This window comes from Vanellus vanellus (genome assembly GCF_965231255.1).
Source record: "Vanellus vanellus genome assembly, chromosome: 1".
NCBI classification, from domain to species: Eukaryota; Metazoa; Chordata; class Aves; order Charadriiformes; family Charadriidae; genus Vanellus; species Vanellus vanellus.
The window spans coordinates 59,212,544-59,231,784 of record NC_138905.1 but is presented as its reverse complement, the minus strand read 5'-3'; the positions used below and the strand labels follow the sequence as shown (position 1 = coordinate 59,231,784).

Sequence of the window (19,241 nt, the reverse complement as noted above, 5' to 3'; positions counted from 1 at the left end):
AGAGCGCAGCACTCAGCATGTCCTTAAAAAGGCAAGAAAGTTTCTGCAAACTGGGACAGCTGCTCCCGGGGCCGGCCCTGCGCATCCCCTCCCCGGCACGGGCCAGGGCTCCCGGCATTGGCACGCTGCAGCGGGAAAGGAGCCAAAGGCGGCGAGGCTTCTCCAAGCGGGAAGGCTGACTCCTAGAGTCCAGTCACAGGCTGGTGGCCGATGCACCTCAGGAGCCAAACAGTCCCTGCTCCACCTTCGGAGACCTGCAGAAGACGACTGCCTCTTCCCAGAAACAAAAATCCTCCGATTTTTATTCCCATACCCTCTTTGCTTCTCCGATCATAGGGCTCACGTGGGCCAGGAGCCTTCACCTTTGCTGCAGGAGAAGCGATGAGGGCACTCCGGTCGCAGCACAGGATGGCCCCAAGGATGAGAACTTGGTTTGTGGGGCTGTCTCCGTCAGCTAGCAGAGGGAAGGGGAGCACCACCCAAGTGTTACAGGTTTGGGCTGCCACTGAAGGGTCGGTGCCAGCCCAGGGTGAACAGAGAGCACCCAGGACAGTAGATGGTTCATCCCCAATGAGGTTAGCAATAGGGTTGGCCAGCGCAAGTCACTGGAAGCTCCTGGATTGGGATTTGGTATTTAGAAATACTTCACAAAGAACTAAATTGCAGCAAGTCCCTTAACTCACAGGAAAGGCTGGAGTTGTCCGGCTTCACCTCCCACGCGCTGGGGTGTGTTACAATGCTGCCAGGTAGGAAAGCCCTAGAAAAGTCAGATCTTTGTTCCTTGCAAGGTGCTTCTAGAAAGCAATCGACTGCCCTTCTTGGCAAACAGATGAGCTCTTGCAGTCATTTCTCTGTTTCCTCTCTCTCCCCGCCACAAGCTCCAGCCCTCAAACCACGCTGAAAGCTCTTGGCTGAACCGTTCCCAGCTCATCTGGAGCCGCAGGAGCCAGCGCCGGATGAGCTATACCAGAAACAATCACGCTTCAGGCAAACCGAGAGCAACCACAAAAAACACATCTTGTCTGAATCAAAGTTAAATGCATTGCAGTTTTTTTTCGCCACACCCCAGTGAAACAGATGCAAAGGACAACCAACCGCGGCTCGTGCAGAGAAGGAAACAGGGTTGCGGGTAAGCACAGGAGGCCATGGGTCACCTCTTACCTCCCAGGACACGATCAAGTTGTTGGCACTCCAGAAGGCATTTCACCTCCAAGCAAGTGCTGAAGATGCTACAGTTAGGTGAACTTAACTGACCTTTGAGCAAGTTATGGGACTAGACGACCTCCACGCGTCTCTTCTGACCCAAATTATTCTGTGACTTTGTAATTTTTGTATAAAGACGGAAAGGAAGCATGTGAATAACCCTCCCTCCCACACCAGCTGCCAGGCTCTCCTATCAGAGGGATGCTCAGGCTACTGTCCCCAAGCCAGGATAGTCAATAAGAGGCCAACAGCAGAACCCCCAAGAACGGGTCAGCCCCGCCACCGGCACAGGGATCGGGGCTGATTCCTGGGCTTTCGGGCTCAGATCCCTGATGCAACTTGTCAGTGCCAGACCAAGACACAGCCTCAGGAGTCACACCAGCCTCAACCCCAAGTTTCTTCTGCAAATTCGAGTTCATCAATTATTTCAGCGTGATCCAAACACCACTTTCCAGCAAACGTTGTAATTTATTGACTAAGTCCCTGTGGCGCAGCTGCCGAACACCGTGGTGTGGCACAGGGATTTGCGCCCGGTGACCGTGTTGGTGGCCCTCGGGCTGGCACCAAGCCCTGTGGCCCAGAGCCCACGTCCAGGTTGTTACCAAACCCCCTTCCGAGCTACCCCCTGGCGCGACAGTGGCACCCTTGCTCTCAGTGGATGTTGCCTACACACGCCGAAATGAGCAGCGGCTTGCGATCAGCTACGACTGACTCACATGATTGGTCTTATTATTTATTACAATTATTTACAGCTTATAGAAGGGGAATGTGTTACATCAGCAGCATTAGTTTCCTTAGCCAACTTGCAGTCCATTCAAAGAACCCGTTATCGGCCTCCTCTGATGCGCTCCACTTTTGATAACCCACGGTTGAGCAATGCAATAATATTACGCTACTTTTAATGACTCATTAGTGAATTCCAGGATCGGCTATTTTATGGCTTTGCCTTGAAATGAAGGTGGGCTGGAAGACCTAGAGCACCTCTGCTTCACTTTTGAAGCACGCTTCTGCACTACCTTTCTCCCAGTGCAGCGGAGCTTCATTTCAAGACCTCCTCCCAGCCTCACTGGTGCAGAATCCCTTCATCAGCTCTTCCACAACAATTATTCAGCCCTGATTTCCAGGCACCTAATTTTAGCAGTTACTGTTGAACATCCTTCTTGAGTTATTGTTAGAATGAAATGAGGATCATCTGACAGGAACACATTGCAGCTCCTTGGTAAATACCAGGAAGGAATGCTTAAGGAGCTCAAGTACCTTCCTGCATCGTTATGGACAATCCCGCCACTTTGGGACATGCTGTATCCCACCCCTTTTGTTCCTGCTACCTTGGCATTTCCAAAAGCAACGGGAAAAGCCTGTGCTGGCCTCCTCTGTACTCGGCATATTTGGTTGTATCATTTCGCTCAGTTATCAGTTTCCGTGATTACTTGCAAATTTGCCACAGGGATTTATTATTTGTTATTTTTAGGATCATTTCAGCGGAAAAGGCATCTGATTATATGGATATATATTTGCATGACATCTTTCACTTGAGGACCTCTAAGCACTTCGTAGAATATGAATGAATTTCTGCTCGTCTGCAGTGATACTCCTTTTACAGGCAGGACAACAGGAGCGGTGATTAAAAGACATGTCCAAACTCCCAGAGGAAATTTATGCCGAGCACAGGAACACCGGCTTCCAGTTGTGTGTGTTAACTACTAAACCTGTGCTAACGCAGCCAGCGGGAGGCTGGCTGCACAGGCATTAAAGAAAACGCCGATACCGTAATTTGAAATGGTGGTCTCTCCTTCCACACTAACAGGTTCAAACACAGATTAGACTTGGAAACTGAAAAAAACAAAACAAAACAAAACAAAAAAAAACCCAAAAAATAAGGCTCCCTATCAAATACCAAACAAATGGCTCTTTTCTGCTAAATAAGCAACGGGAAATGGACGGCAGGGTTATGGACAGCTCAATGTATGAACTGGGATTGTGCTGGGATTTTGCCAGCGTGATTTGCCAAAGCTTCGCCCTTTATCACTGCTAGGAAGATCCTATCTCCTACCTCATTCTGCACACCAACTTCCCTTCTTTGCATTTTACCTGCCAGGGAGAGGCACCAGTGAAACTCATCCAGATGCACTGAAAAACAAGACAACACACGGGAGCCAGCAGACTGGTGTTTCTCTCTTTTATTTAAAAACAGTGCTTCATTACCATTTGCAAAGGGTTAGGAAGGGTTTCCCCCCTTGCTTAGAGTTTATAAAAGCCAGCAACATGATCAATAATTTATACACATGGATAGTAATACAAAAAAAAGGAATAAAAGCTAAAGATCTAACTACTCCGACCTTCACAATTCCAGCTACTTGATAATAATAGGAATAACCCAATGAATACTGTATGGTCTGAAAGCTACTATACAATATGATACTTAACAAGGGAGGGTGGGAAGTTAGAGGCTGTCACAAAGCCCTGGGATGCAGATACTGCTTCTCCAGAGTCAGCAGGGAAATGGGACCCTGGGCAAGCGGCTCGGGCGTCCTAGGAAATGATCCAAGGGAAGGGAACGCATCCCACTCGGAACACGTCCTGTTCCCCGGCGGTACCTGGCAATGGGAGGTGCTGGGGAGACCGCGTGAAGGGGCAAGTCCGTCGCTGCCATTGGAGGTGCTGCGGCATCTCAGCCTTGCACTGAAAAACTCCAAGTCTCAAGTAGATCAGCCTGTGAGGTCAGTAAAATACTCCACCAGCTCCGTATCGCTCTACAGCCCTGGTTCTCATTTGCTATCAGCCCCAGGTTTTAGCTCCAGCTATTTACAAGCGGGTTTTACCATATTAAAAAAAAAACAAAAACCAAACAAACAAAAAAAAAAACCAAAACCAAATCATATCCCCTGGGGTAAAAGAGGATTATTTCGTCACTTGATAATGCAGCCAAAACCAGCTGCCAAAACTACAACACGCGCGCACACACAAAATACTGTGAACAGAAAAAAAATAGAAAAACATGACCAAAACTGAGACTACTTATGTGGGAGGCCTGATTTCTGTAATGAATTCACTCCTCGGGGAAGCAACAAGCCCCTCCACCAGCAGAGAACTGGGAATCTGGCAAGAGATTTATTGACCTACTTCAGAACAACAACAACAACAAAAATAATATAAAAAAGAAAAACCGTTCCTAAGATCAACTGGCATTTTGCTGACTGCCAGCCCAGTGAATATTTGGGTGGACGGCTTTAGACACCAGCACTCTCCTGGCAAAATCAGGCAAGATTTTTGGCTGATGCATTTTTGCTCTACCACAAGTCAAGAGGCAGCGTGGGAAGCTTGTCTCCTGCACAAGCCTGGACCAGCTGCAGCTGCCACCCAGAGAGGACAACCGCTGACAGCGCTTCCAACCACTGGCAAGAAGTTGCCTTCCAGGGTTAGCAGTGGCAGCAGAGACAGGACTTGGGCATCCCGAGTCCCACCAAAGCTGCCATCGGTGCATGCGCTGCAGGGGGATGGGGGCTATCCTGCCAACTGCTGGCTAGAGCAAAGCATACCGGGGAGAAACCCCAGAGCCTACTTGAAAAGGGCCCCATTTCACCCTCTGGCTATCAGACTCCTGCTTGCCTTGTTGACTGGAGTTTTCATTGTAGAAGAGAAGTTTACTGGGGTTGGAGGGCAGAGAGGGCAATCAGTAAGGTTGGGGTGGAGGGAAGGGGCTTTTCAGACATTAACATCACCAAAAATAGTGTTTTATGCAACAAAGAATCAAGTCTCACTGGTGCATACTACAAAATGTTTGACATTTTCCAAGAGCATGACAAAATAAAAACACAAAGAAGTTTACATTGGATGTTCATCTTGTTCACTAGGTTGTTCCCCCCCCTCCCCCTCCTATTTTAAAACAGTGCAAACAGGTAACACATTTTAAAAATCACCCCTCTGCACCAAGGACAGCATCCCCCCAACCCTGCCAGGCGGGGAGGGTCGCAGGCAGCAGGCTGCCCGCCACGCTGCCCGCATGCGTTCCTTTTGGAGCTAGACTCAGCAAAAGCGCTCCCCAGAGCTGTTGTTCGGTTTTCCCTTTATTGAATTCCTAAGTGCTCCCCAAACCTGATCTCCACTTGCCTCCTTTCTCTGGGGCTGGGCTGGGAAGATACAGACAGGGGCGGGTTGGGGAAAAACATGGGTAGGAACTGGGAGGCTCTGCGTTGTATTCCCCGCTGCCGAATCTCTGGATACTGGAATTGAAACCCCAGCGGCCAGAGTCTCTTTTCAGGCAAGGAAATGGTTTCATTAACCGTTTCACAACTAGCACTCGAGCCAGCTATTCAGATTGCCCTCCTCAGCTCCTGCTGTGCACTTCACATCCACGGATCTCAAAACGGGTGAGAACAGGGGATAAACTTTCACTTTGTTTTCGGGACGGGGAAGTGAATTCTAGAGCAGCGACATGACTGCTCCACGATGACCCTTGAGGATCACTGACAGAGCCCTGACCAAAACACAGGTCTCTGACTCCTGAGCTAGTACTCTCTCTCGGGCACGGACACAGCCAAGACACAGCTAATTTAAAACATGGCTTTGTCTATCTGAACTCACGACACAGGATCCATGTAACTGCTTACCCTGGGAATAGCTGGCTACAGCAGGCTCATACTGACCTCCCCGTTGTCTCCAGGTCCCGTCATAGCTTTTCTTAGAAAAGCTAACCCACCTACAACAGTGCAGCCTCCCTAACACAGGGACAGTGACAAACGCTTGTTAACGTGCTGGGCATCAATATAACTTATTCCCAGTAGAGAATATGCTATAGCAGTAGAAGTCATCTTTGGACCAGCGCAACTGTACCCACAAGGAAAGATACATCAGCACATTAAATAAATCAACACTTCGATCCAAAATTTTACCGGTATATCATCATGTGCTGGCCAGACCTATTGCAAGACAGTACAAATAGCAACACTTAAAGAAACATTTTTTCCTCTGCATCAAGAGGAATCCTGGATGCCACCAGACTGGGTGGTGACAAACAGCAAGCTATTTGCCAGGCTGCCTGCGTGGTTTCCCTTGGAAAGCCAAACCCTGCTTTGCGAGGGACCTGTGACTGCAGACCCGCCTCAGGGACAAGCACTAGCTGCCATCAGTCAAATAAGCCAGGGCCCAGTTTAATTCATTAAGTATAATTCATTTTGCATAGGGAAATATAGGCTTTGTCCTCACTTCTTCAGAAAATGGATATAGCTGCAGCTTGGCTACTCTGAAGTCATCTCAAGCCAGTTTATAACACATCTGGGTGAAACCAGAGCTGTTGTTTGCCAAGAAGAGAGAAAGGCTGAAGAGCTCTCCTGCCACGGCACAACACTCACTTGAGAAACCTCGCTGCAAAATTCCAGCTGGTGTGCAAGTTTTTGGGAGGTCTGGTGCTCCAGGGACCTGGAACCAGCCAGCTACCTCCAGCCCCGAGCCGTACAAGTGTCCCAGCACCCGCTCTGCAGCTCACCGCTGAGAGCAACAAGCTGGGCTGTCAGCGAGCTGCCTCGGCAGGGATCTTGCAGCATTAACGACGGAGTCAAGGAGACACCGGTTGGTTAATGCACTGGAGGAGCCTGGCAGGGAGCAACTGCAGCAGGCCAGGCTCAGATACAGGACGAATCAGGCTGGATGGTCTAGACCAGGTATTATTCAGAGATCATACTGCAGGGGACCACGGCCCCACAAAGGTTGGCCGCTTCTCCACTAAACCCCTCAACTGCTAATATACTCGGGCGGGCTGAAGCTGCCATGCATAGACTCTGCTCGGAGGCAGAAATGGGGCTGGCCTCCCTACTCCCAGAGAGGCCAAGTGGCAAGGGGGGGATTGCAGGCGACATTGCCAGGGCAGGGGAGGGCACTCGGGGAGGGAGCTGCAGTCAGAACCAGCTGAACTGAAACATAGGAAAGGGGCAGAGGGATGAGCAGCTGCCCCGGACGGGCTCTGCAAGCTGCGCTCCTCGCACTCGCAGCCTTCAGACCTGCTCCATGAGGAACTGCCTGCAGGCAAGGGAAGGGACGGCCTCACTCAGCCCCTCCACCCCACAGGTGGGTAGAACAAGTCCAGTAGAGGCTTTTGCTGCATCTCAGCTCCAGAAGTCCCCTGGCTGCCCTGTGGTGGAAATGGCTCCCCGTGAATATGACTATTTCTACCACAAGTCCTTCCTCCCCTATCCCAACCCAGGCAGTAAAAGCCCCAAACACCCGGAGTCGCCCTCATTTCCTAGATTTTGTGAAAGCCCCAACACCCTGTTCCCCCCTCCCCATTTTCAAGCTAATTAAAATATTTATATACAAACAACAAAAAAAATTGTCATAACAGCAACAAACCAAACTTTGGCTTGAAAAAAAAAAGTTAAAAACCAACAATAAAACCAGAAAAAAAGAAAAAGGTGGCCAACAGGCTGGCAGTTTGGTGTCCCCTTTATCTAGCTATTCCTCCAGAGAATCAATAGCTTCAGGGTCTCTAGCTTAACTAATGGCTTCCCCATTCTTCCCATCTGAGGTGCCTCCTCTCTGCTGTGCACAGAGAAGCTACGTTATAACTGGGGAAGAGTATAAAAATACGTGGTTGTGCGTGGCTGCACCACTACACCTCCCTGGGAACTCTGCTTGTTGACATCGCTTAGTGTTAAATGCAGGAGGTTTCCTATTCTGGTATCAGCAGTGGATGGAGCAGCAGGTGTATGACAGGAGTTGGAGAGGCTCCACCAACAAACCCACACTCCCAGCAGCCCTTCCAGGGGCAGTGAGCTCACCCCAGTACCAATCGAGGGAGTTGAGGCAGCCTAATAAAATCATGCTACTGCATTTCTCTAACACATGGTTAGGGACCCCACCTCTGAGCACTGTAACCCCAGTGCTGGGAGCACTCTGGGAGCCAGCAGCTGAGCGGGGAGTTCTGGAGAGCAGCAATTCCCCATCCCAGCACAGCTCACGCAGTCATCTCAGAATGTCGATTTTGAAACACAGCGAAATCACTGTACGTGAGAGCAGAAGGGAGATGGTCTTGGGAGTCGTGGAGCCCTCCCCTAAATAGTCTCTCTGCTTCCAAATCTTCTAATATGTAGTGTCTCTATGGACCAGGTGCACAACTTTCTACAATAGGCTGGGTAAAACAGACCCAGGGACTCCAACACGACTATGTAAGGGCCTGAAATAGCTTGTGGTGGGAAGTTCCTATGAATTCAAAGCTTGCACAAACTGCTTCTGCCTCCTCTTAAAACTCCTGATGGAAACAAAACTACTTCAGGATCACGTTTAGATATAAAAGACCTTCTTCCCCTACACAGACCCACATGCTTGCCCCTCGCCTCAGCAGCTTATACATGACTTGATTTTTTCCTCACTCCTGTTATTTGAAACAGGTTACTTGCAGAAGCGCCTAAGCAGCGCAGGATGAAGCGGAGGAGAGACCTTGCACGCTGGGTCTCAGAGCGCCCGAGCACCGCGCTGATGCAGGACTGTTCAGCTAGCTTTTTCCTCTGCAAGGCTGCGTGTGCTTCACCTCCCCAAGTTTAACCGCTTGTCGTCTGCAACAGAGGTAACTCTGTGTGATGCTGCATTGCATCTGCCACTCCTCGAGGAAAGAAGGGGAGGAAAGGGACAGCAAGGGAGAAAGATCTTGAAAAGGAAAACTAAGATAATTACACCCATTGGCAATGGGCAACAGTCAGCTAGAATAAGTTGTGTGGGGTGGGGAAAGATCATCCTCATCAAAAACTCCTTTCAAAGTCTCGTCCCCTATACAGGGGATAACAGCCAAAGTCTTTGGGCAGGTTGAGGAAATCTTCTCTCGCCAAGTCTAAAATCCTGAAACTGCTGAAACTGTCCCAAGCCTGTGCATGTCAGATGGTGATAAAAACAAGGAAAGTCTCTGCATTTCCCCTGTTTTTGAATGTAAATGACTATCTCCCACCAGCATTAATGTCCCAGTCACAGCCAAAGAATTCTTCCTTCTGTAGACCAGAAACACAGGAGGTGGAGACTTCTCCCTCACACCCTCCTGTCTCACAGACACCAAGCACCAGACCCAGGGAAGTAAATCTGTCTGCGTGTTCCTGATTAATCCCATGGTATCGGTTTCTAACAGCTTTCCTTATCGCTAATCGCCTTTTCCGTGATTGGTAAGATAAGCTATGCACCAACATACAGACACGGAAATGCATTATTTTTACCACAGTTAAAAAAACCCCCAAAACGAAAACAAAACAAAAAAAAAAAAACACCAAAAAAATGCACAATCTTTGGAACAAAAGAATTAAAGGCAGAAATTTAAAGGAAAAAAATACATATTCAAAGAACATAGTGAGGTATAAAAAAGTATTTTCTCTTTTGTTTTTTGTTTTTCCTCCTCGTCTTGCTATAGAGTTCCTCTACTAGTAAATATTGCAATAGCCAGGCCTCATGAACTGGGGGGGCTGTCCCACTTGCAGGGGGCTCACGTCACTTCAGTAGGGGGCAAATCGGCTGTAGCCACCTCGGTATAAACTCGCCTGTAGAAATTAAATAAGAGAAGAGGTTGTTAGGAGGTAAACTGTGAAGAAATACTCAGGACAGCACCTGAATGTTCTCAGAAGGACTAATGGGCATGTCCTGGCACTGACCCACCACCATTAGCACCTCTAAAGCAAGAGAAGAGAATCTTGCCTGCAAAACCAAAGACATGGCTCAGGAGGACATGCTCACGGCCAGTAGCTGCAGGTAAAGTTTGGCAAGTCTCAGTCGAAGGGAGTTCAGTACCAGAGATGGGACTCATGAGTCCTAATCTCTGAGCCAGTTGTCTAGGCTGTCTTTACGGATAGCCGAGACCAGGACTTCTAGGATGCTCTTCACCTCTAGGATGCTCTTCACCTCACCTTAAGGTAAAGGTCTAAAACAGACATGATGACCTGGTATCCTAGAAGTACCTGCTTTTCCTTCATCAACCCTGAAGAGAATCCCCATGATGAGCTGAGGCTCAAACAGCAGTGCTACACTGCAGATATCTATATTTAGGTGTCTTTTTCTCTGAGCACATTTGTATTCCAGCCTTTGCAACAACACAGATACTGCGCTGGGTAGAAGCAGATGGGAAAGCACGTGTTTTCAGCAAGCTGCTCCACTCCGCTCCTATGCCAGCATACCCCATTCCTGCCCTTGTGTAACTACTGCTGGCAGGCAGCACACCGCATCCTTCCACTAGTGGAAGAGCAAACACCAAGTGGAGCAGCTTTGCTGCAAGATGTCACGAGAACAACTTATTCCCTTGCTTCCTAGAACTGATTTCTCAACATGCAACACGAGCTTTTGAAGTTAATGCAAATGACAAGAAAGGCTGTCTTGCATTTTTAACTGTTGCTGATTTTTGCTCTATATATCACCTTGATACAGTTCTGCCAATTCACCAACAATGTTCTGGCTCCTGACATTTCAGGTCATTCTTTACCATGTCCTGTGTACTAGGTACGTAATGACTGGTTTCCTACAACCTGGCTCCTTTCCTAGTGCACACACACAAACATGAATGCAGAATAACTGGGAACCCAGCACTGCAGCTAAGGATGTCCTCCTTCAACAAAAAAGTTTTTCTGGGTGAAGTTCCATTACCTGATACCCAGTGAACAGCTGTTCCCCATGCTGGAAATGAGAAACAGCACAAGAAAGAAAATCCCACTTACCACAGCGCCAACTCCGTAGCTAGCGGCAGGGGCAAGGGCATGGTAAGGATCTGCTGTGTACACCCTGCCATAACTGAAGAGAGGGAGAAAAGATATGAAAAAAAAAAAAAAAAAAAGAAAAAGAGAAAAAAGGTCACTTTGGAGGGGCAGAGAAACAGCTGTCTGACCACAGGCAAAGGAAGAAGCAGCATGCCCTTGTACACATATGTATGCATACATGCACACACATGCACACAGGCAGCCCCACTTCGAAGAGATCCTACGGGCATGCTGCCATGCATCGTATGAGATGGGTGGGAGAACAGCCTGCAAGGAGGAATGTGGCAGAAGCCATGAGCTTGACCTGTAGGAAAGAGGTCAGCACCTTTGACGTGACAGCTAGTGCATCCCTTACCTCGCGTGATCCAATTTGGGAGGAGAGTGACTGCTGGTGCTAATGCTACTGGCACAGTAACAGCTGCTAAAGGGAAAGCAGTCAGGGATTCTCCAGAATGAAAAGGGAGTATAAACTTTAATGGTCTCACATGCGCTAGGATTAAAACACAGCCTCACTGCACAGGAGATGTAAAATCTTAAGCAAAGCAGATGATGATAATCCTTTGTATCTACACAGAGCTATACGTTAAAGCATCCTAGAGTACTGTATGAGCTGAGTGATGTTTACTTTATGGATGGGGAAAGAAATGCACCCAGTGATTAAACAACCTGCCCAGAGTCCCACAGCAATGGAGCTGGCAAGGCAAACCAGGTCTTTTGACTCTTGAGACATAACCACACTGCCTCCTTTGTGCAGAGAATCACAAGGATAGGGAAGGGGCCAGGAATTGTGCCAGCTCACATACACCGGAGGGCAATATTGCCCGGGAGCAGAGAGACAAACCGTGCAATCGAGTCTTTCATGTTGGGTTGTGCATGCATGTGTGCGCGTGCGAGTGCAAGGAAGACAAAGAAACAGGGAAAGAAGTAGAAGTACTGTAATGGATCAATGCTCCTTGAATCCCTGAGCACAGCAAGCTAGCCCCCATGGACACCTCCCCCTTACATACCCATCGCTGTAAGCTGCTGCAGCGGCTGCAGCGGCCGTGGCTGCTGTTGCAGTAGCAGGCTGTGCATATCTGTAGGCTGCGTATCCACCCTGCAGGAGAGAAGAGAACTGACTTTACAGATACCTGTCCACCCACGCAGAGCATAAAAAATAAAAATAAATAAAAAAAGTCACACACATCACAAGGAGAGGAAGTGTTTCAAACTGCATCAGCTCCCATGTCATGTCTATCGCAAGCATCGCCCATTAACTCATGTATACACCTTTCCTCAGAAGGACCAAAGAGACTCTTCCATTACCCTGTTGTTTAGCAGAAGGAATAAACTAAAGCAAGCCTGAGCGTGCTTATATCCCTGCAGGAAAATAAATTTGGCATGGAGGAACTGAAAACCAGAGGAAAGCTGAAATCTTGCATGCAATGCAAGTTTTATGTCCCCTTCCTCTCAACGCTGGGGAAATCAGAGATAGGCACTTTCTGTGAAATGTTTCTTTTAGAAAGGGAACCATTCAGAGAAATTCCTGTTTTTTTCCACCTCTATCTATTTTTTTAAGCCTGGGAAACCCAAAAGGCTAGAATTTAATTGGGTCCAGATACATAAAAGTACCAATAGCCAGAGAAGCCAAAAAGCAATCAGGAAAAGATGGCCAGAGAAGATAACCTCTGGTGGTCTCAGGGCTGGCAAAACCCAAACTGATACAAACCAGACCATTCTTCCCTCCCTCCGTGTAAGAAGGAAACAGGTCAGGGGAAGTTATGCCAGAACAGTCTGTATTGCTGCTGCATTTCTGCCCATGCTGCACACCTGTAGTAAAGGTCTTTAAGATGCTTACACTGATAAGAGGTAGTTACTAAAAACATACTTACAGCTGGGCTAGCAAAATGTGAATCCTGATGCAGAGGAAGACCTGTCAGTTGCCTCCTAGAACTCTCACAAGGAGCTCTTGGGGCAGAGGAAGACCTGGCTCAGACAGGCAGCACTGCACACCCTGCAGTAACGAGGGATGGAGGCCAGCCACCTTTCAGACCAGGGGTAAAGGCTGCATGGCAGGCAGCAAAGAGGGCTCTGATGCCCAGGTTAGATCTTTCTTTATTGTATACTTCTGAACACATTTTTGTTAACTTGGGGAGGGCAATGGTAAATGAACCATGGCTTTGCTAGAAACACAATGAGCCATAAATAACATCAGAAAATTCCAGATTGCTTCTGGCTTTTTTTTTTCTGTCCAATTGACATTTCAGAGTTTGAAGGGCCAGAAGGCAGACTTACACTGTTCATCCCCAGAATCAGCTCAACATACCTCTATCACTTCTTCCCTATAGATCTTTTGCATATGTGTAACTATGACTACAAGATCAGCTCTACTTCAGGACTGTGTGTTTGTTCAGCAGCACTCAGTTTTGGACTAGGTAGCTTTTAAATTAAAAGTAATGATTTTAAATTAAATTTTGGTTGCTTCTGGGGGGCCTGCATTAGCCCCACGAAGGGTAACGTGCTAACCAAAACACACCAGGGCACCCTTTCCTACTCCGGAGGAGAGGGCCTTACAGCCTCTTCAATCTTCTGGTTAACAGAAGAAAGAGCAACACAAATCCATACCTCTGAAATATCACCACATTGCCTGAAAGACATGTCCTGTTACAATTTTGTCTTTAATCTCATCTAGCTGTTTCAATCCCTGCATTTTGGATTGACCATTTGGTGAGGTGTAGCTTGGTTTTGGTATGCTATCATTGCACCACCAGTACTCCCACCTCCAAAACGTGACGGAGAAGAGAGGAATGAGCTGCAGCCTTAATCCAAATCAAACCTTCATTGACCTCACTAAATTAAGACAAAACTTCGTACCAATGTCATTGTGTTATTCCCTTAAGTTTATGATCTTCTTGAACTCTTGATGGGGTCCGTCACTTGGGCACGGATACGGGACACTTTTGCCTGGCAGAAACCTCCTCAGGGCAGCCGACTTCAGCATGCACCCAGATTCCCCACACTCTGCCCCACACTTGCCAGCCACATTTCAGATCAGAAGCCATTTCAAATGTGCCTGGCACATACTCTGAACATGACAGTGAGATGCAGTTTGAAACCAAAAAGGGTTATCATGTAATTCTCTTAACTCACGTCTCTCAAAAAGGAAAACAAAACCAAACCAAAACAAAACCAAATAAAAAGAAGAAGAAAAGAAAAGAAGGGTTGGAATCAGGTGTGGGAGGGGGAATGGCGTAACATTTATTAATCAAAATTAAAAACTAAGCATGCTGACATCTGGAGCTAGAACAACCAGCAAAGTCACCACGTTCAGACTCATATTGGCTAGTTCTATCCATCCCAGCATTCTCTTGGGACAGCAGTTCGCCCTAGGCTCTACCACAAGCTCAGTGAAGTACACAGCCTCAAGTACTAGAGCGTGCAGCCACAACAACCTGCTATTACGGAAACAGTCAGTCACCACTGGAGTTAACATTCCAACCTTAACAACTCCCGCAGCCTCCCGCCCTCGCCCCCCAAAATGGCTCCCACCCTAACCCTGTCCCACACCACAATGTTAATAATTATAACAAGCAATAACCCATCTGTTATATCAGAGAAGGGAACAGAGACTCCACTGAGAGATTTAGAGCGGGATGTTAACATTTCTTCAGTCAACTGCACAACAAACAAAAAAAAAAACAGGAGAAATAATTCATTGGAGAAATGAAGTTAAGAAATAGCTGACATGTGTATTGCTTTTTAACCATGCACTGATGCAAAATTGAAGCTACTGTTAATTTAAAAAAAAAAGTCACAGGATAGAGGTACACACGCACGGGCAGACCTGCTCAGTTCAAAGCAGTCTGCAAATTCTACATGTGTGTACTTCAAATAAAACCAAAAATGGGGATTATAATGGCCATGGTACGTTCCTGTCATAGGAGCAATGAGTGTGGACAGCTGGGGAATTTCTGATACAGGGATGTGTTTAGCATGACCAGCAGGTCCAAATACACCAAAACAGGGTGAAGGAAGGAGGAGGAAACTCGTGACTATTACTCATTATTTTGTAAGTGCTTTCACCAAGCTCTGGGACCAGTACAGAACAAAGGAGACACTGTGCAGGTTGCCTTACCCAGCTGATGCTCCTGTTCTCCATAACCCAGAACCCACCTAATTCCATCAGTGCGTCTAAAGCCCTGCTCAGCTTGTCCAATGCACCAGTTAATTTCTCCTGCTATTCCTGTTTACACACAACTTTAACTGGTATGCAGAGCTCATCCATAACCTTAGCTAGACGGTCCTACTACCCCTACTGATTTCCGATGCCACTCACTTCAGGTACTCTAGTAAATATAACGGAGTAGAGCATCTTCAACAAACATGAACAATAGTGTTTCCCAATAAAAGAAATAATAATAGTAATAATTAAAAAAAAAAAAAAAAGGCCCTTGCTAGTTGCACCACACTCCTCCAGTGCCACAGTCAAACTGCAACAGAAGACACCATTGAGTGGCATAGTACCTGAAACCCAGGACAGCCATGCAAACTCCCACTCCATCTATTTAAATAAAGTGATTCCACAGGGACAGGTTTACCCATCTAGGTTCAGGTTTTAAAATTTTTAGCCTTGTCTCAAAAGAAATGAGTGTGGCTGAGCTTCTTGTGAAGATGTTAAGTCAGAGATGTTTTTGTCAAAGGGACAGTTTAAACACTGCCTCGACAAGGAAATAGGAGAACAAAGGAAAAAAGACATGCATTTTTACTGGTCAGTAACAACCAAAAGGCAGGTCTAAATCAAGATTGGTCTTTTCTGGTACAGTCTTTTGGATTGTCTGGGGTGCATGTGAGAGTGATTAACCAACATTTAGGGTTGTGTTATCTTAATTCAAGTTCTGGATATCCCATCAGTGTTGCCAGGGCTGCGCTAAACCCCTTTCTCCATGAGAATGTGTGGCACTTGAGCCTACAGAGCTCAACTGTCCAACAACTGTATTTGCTCAGGTATTCACAAATGCCCAGATTTAAAATGACTCCTCTGTGATGTTATAATCCTTGGCTCATCAATGAAGCAAGAAATTTATTTTTTTTTAAATTCCTTCTTTAACATTAGGTGATAGCTTTTTCAATATTGTCATACGTTCCCTGAAATAACACAAACATTGCAAACCAACATATACAGGAAGCTGCAATCTTAACTAAAGCAGCATTCCAATTACTGAGCATGTTAATGTAGATAAATGAGTACTTTAAGACTATACAGTCAAGTTCAAAAGCCCATCTTCTCTTCCAGTCTTCACGTCCATATCAGGTGATCAATCCAACGAGAACATGAGGAAATCCAAAACTATAGCTTACTATGTCAGTGTGTCCTGTGGTACAAGCCTCCTTTATCTTTTTCCCTTGATGTTTTAGATGGGTGTACAAAGTGTGTTGCCGGCCCTCTTTACTCCAAGGAGCCTTTATGCCACTAAGACACAAGCGTTCCCATACCCCTGGAGAAACGTGTAACGCATGCTACCAGTTAGGTACATTTGTCCACCTGCCAGGTTTAGGCAGTGAGCCCTGTTTTAGGATCTTTTACTTGTCCTATCTCAAATGTATCTTCTCCACCCACAAACTGCCCTATAACAGAAGTTAAGAAGCAGAAAGGGCTAGAACCATTTCCAGTATTTCTGTATTAGAAAGGTGGCATATGTGCACCAGGAATGAGCATGAATGAATTAAAAGAGGTGACAGGACAACAGTGTCCATTGCAGCAGGTGCTTCTACATGGTAATGGGACAAGCATGACCTCGTTAACCCTTCCACTGAATTTACATTATTTTTTTGTTTGAATGAAATGCCACTCGGTGTGAAATCTGGACACACGCCGCCCTGCTACAGCGGGGGCTCGGATCACACGTGAGTCTGCGCTGCCCTAAAAAAGCCTCTGTTCCCATCTCTAATGTGGTGCTGGAATGGTTAGTATAATTCAGTTTTTTCCACTGCAATCCACAATCTGATCGGTTGGCAGGTCACACTGGCACTCCTACCTGAGGTATTTTAGCGCTAATGATTGGTTCCTGTAAGACTATTCTATAACAGAACACAGGAAGAGCAGTTCAAAAAAACACAGCTGTGGAAAGAAACAATCATACAAACAGCCCGCGGCAGGGCTCACCAGCCTTTTCTTTCCAGTGGATGCAAGCACGCTTTTCACAGGCAGCAGCGGTCTTCGCATGGGTGGGTTTGTTTGGGTTCCCCCCCACCACCCAGACTGACCCCATTGTAGAAGAAAGATAACCTTTCTTATGATCCGAAATGAAGCCCTCTGCATCCTGGGGCAGGTTGTTTTATGAATTCAGGTGTCTTGCCAGAGACGCATCCAACAAGAGATGGAATGCCTTCTTCACAGAGGAAATGGCTAGCAGGATGGTTGCCCCAGGAAAGAAAAAAGGAGTGAGGAAGAGGAGGAGGAGGAAAATGAGAAATCGGTGCATAACATGTATGCAGAAAAAGCAGCCCAAACTTGGGACACTTTCCCTTCATCTTGCCTACCACTAACCACTCCCTGCCAGCTCAGCTCCTTTCTGCCCTTCCTTGACACAACCCTACAGACTCTGAAGACTTAGGACCTCAATTTAACTCTCCCCCAGTCCTAACTGAAGTACCCTCTGCCATCCCTTCCACAATCTGGACAAGCCTTTCACAGCAACCAGAGGGACGTAAACGCTGCAGTGAAAAGCACGACAAATCAGTGGGGCACAGGGACACTGTAATCATTCTTACCTGTGCCAAACAAATTGTTTGGAAAGGTAACGTCACATTTAGATTATGTTAACTTTCTCCTCCATTTGAGGGCTCTGGGCAGCAATAACATAGGAAAGTGCACCACCATCTACCTTGATGACTTCCCTCTTCTGTCATCTTGCTTTCTGACAGTGAGACCAGAGCCACCAACAGCAAAGTTGGCAGAAGTCCACCTAATGGTTCTAACCTGACATTGGGCTTGGTTTTGTGTGTTGTGTGTTGCTACTGCACTGCACCACCAAGTGGTTACAGGGATTCTTCATTACTGAAGTCTCTGTCCTTAAAACATGTTAAAAATAAACCTCTCCTCCCTACCTGCAATGGAAGTTCTGAAGGAGCTTTCTCAAAAGAAATAGGGAACAATCCTGGTCAGTCTTCCCTTTCAACATGACAGCCTTATACGCCATACTCTGATGGAAGAGGCAGTAAGCACTGCTCATTTGCTTGCTTACTTGCTGTAGCAGTCAGTGGTCTGCAAAGCTGGTGTTTTAGGAGTGAAGAGGGAAAACCCAGAACCCTCCGTAGTCCTTGACAGAGTTATATATATATATAGGAACACTTGACTAGGCAGGACTGCGCACACGATAGTATACTTAAGAATGAAGAAATGCACCCAGTATCTCTATGCTCAGACAGCATGTCTTCCAACTGCTGTAACTGTGTTGAGAAAAGCACCGTTACAAGACCTGACCCTCCATATAAGCCAACAAAATCCCAAAGCTAATTCCATCCATTATCTTGAGTCTTTATAAACACCAGGAGTAGCACCTTCAAAGGAGTAGGGAAGTGAATTCCATGCCGACAACTGTGTCACTACCCAATACAAAACTTCCCCAGCTCCAAAGAGCTATTACCTACAATACCATGAAAGGGAACTCTGCTAGAGTTAGGCAGGTCACAAGTTGCGATGGCAGCAGTGGACCTGAACATTTTGGCTTTGAAGGGCGTATTCCTACCATAGCTGCTCTGCAACAGCTCTCCATTGGAGAGCGGAAACCACTTTTCTCACTGGCCAGTCAGAATCCCTCCATCCACGATCCACTTACGTATACACAGATGCCCTGGAGATTTGCAATACAGACTGGCTACGTAGGACAGAGACAATGACAGGACAGTCTCCCGTGATATCAGAGCTAATTCCCAGACAGGAGGAGGCTGCTGACTCTTCTAACCGAACATCTCCACATATTTGTACTTTACAATTCCCCAAAGAGGTGAGAGAACCTAGCCTATTTAGGTACCATTTCTACAAGCAAAATGAGATGTCAGTTTTCACTCTAGCATCTCAGTCTCCATTTTTTAATCAGTCCCAGTGTCTTCCCCAAAGGGATTATCTCCACATCCCAGTGGCACATGGATGCTTTTAAACATACAGCTCACTCAGTTTAGTGTGGGCTGCACAAATCAAACCTGAAAGGGCCCCAAGAGGGGAGAGAAAGGGGAGGGTGGAGGGGGAAGAAGGAAAGGGAAGGTCTGAGGCTAAACCAGTCCTGTTAATTTTATATTTTTATATCCAAATTACGTAAATGAGAGAAGTGTTGAGAGAAATTTTCA

The 19,241-nt window shown here is 46.9% G+C and overlaps 1 protein-coding gene across 7 annotated transcripts in view; it reads right to left on the bottom strand.

The window, feature by feature from the left end:
• Nucleotides 1-3,368: 3,368 nt before the first annotated feature.
• The window catches only part of RBFOX2 (RNA binding fox-1 homolog 2), a 115,660-nt gene continuing 99,787 nt past the window's right edge, over nucleotides 3,369-19,241 (bottom strand). For 4 of the 7 annotated variants that reach the window (XM_082499657.1, XM_082499656.1, XM_082499658.1 and 1 more), the window contains 4 exons: nucleotides 16,931-16,973; nucleotides 11,924-12,012; nucleotides 10,878-10,950; nucleotides 3,369-9,713 (listed from right to left, as the gene is read on the bottom strand). In XM_082499657.1, the coding sequence (XP_082355783.1) occupies nucleotides 9,669-9,713; nucleotides 10,878-10,950; nucleotides 11,924-12,012; nucleotides 16,931-16,973 (250 nt within the window). In that variant the 3' untranslated portion in view covers nucleotides 3,369-9,668. Of the gene's footprint in view, nucleotides 9,714-10,877; nucleotides 10,951-11,923; nucleotides 12,013-14,493; nucleotides 14,571-16,930; nucleotides 16,974-17,181; nucleotides 17,302-19,241 lie in introns of those variants that run through there. The other 3 variants (XM_082499660.1, XR_014270594.1, XR_014270593.1) reach the window with 3 other exon arrangements.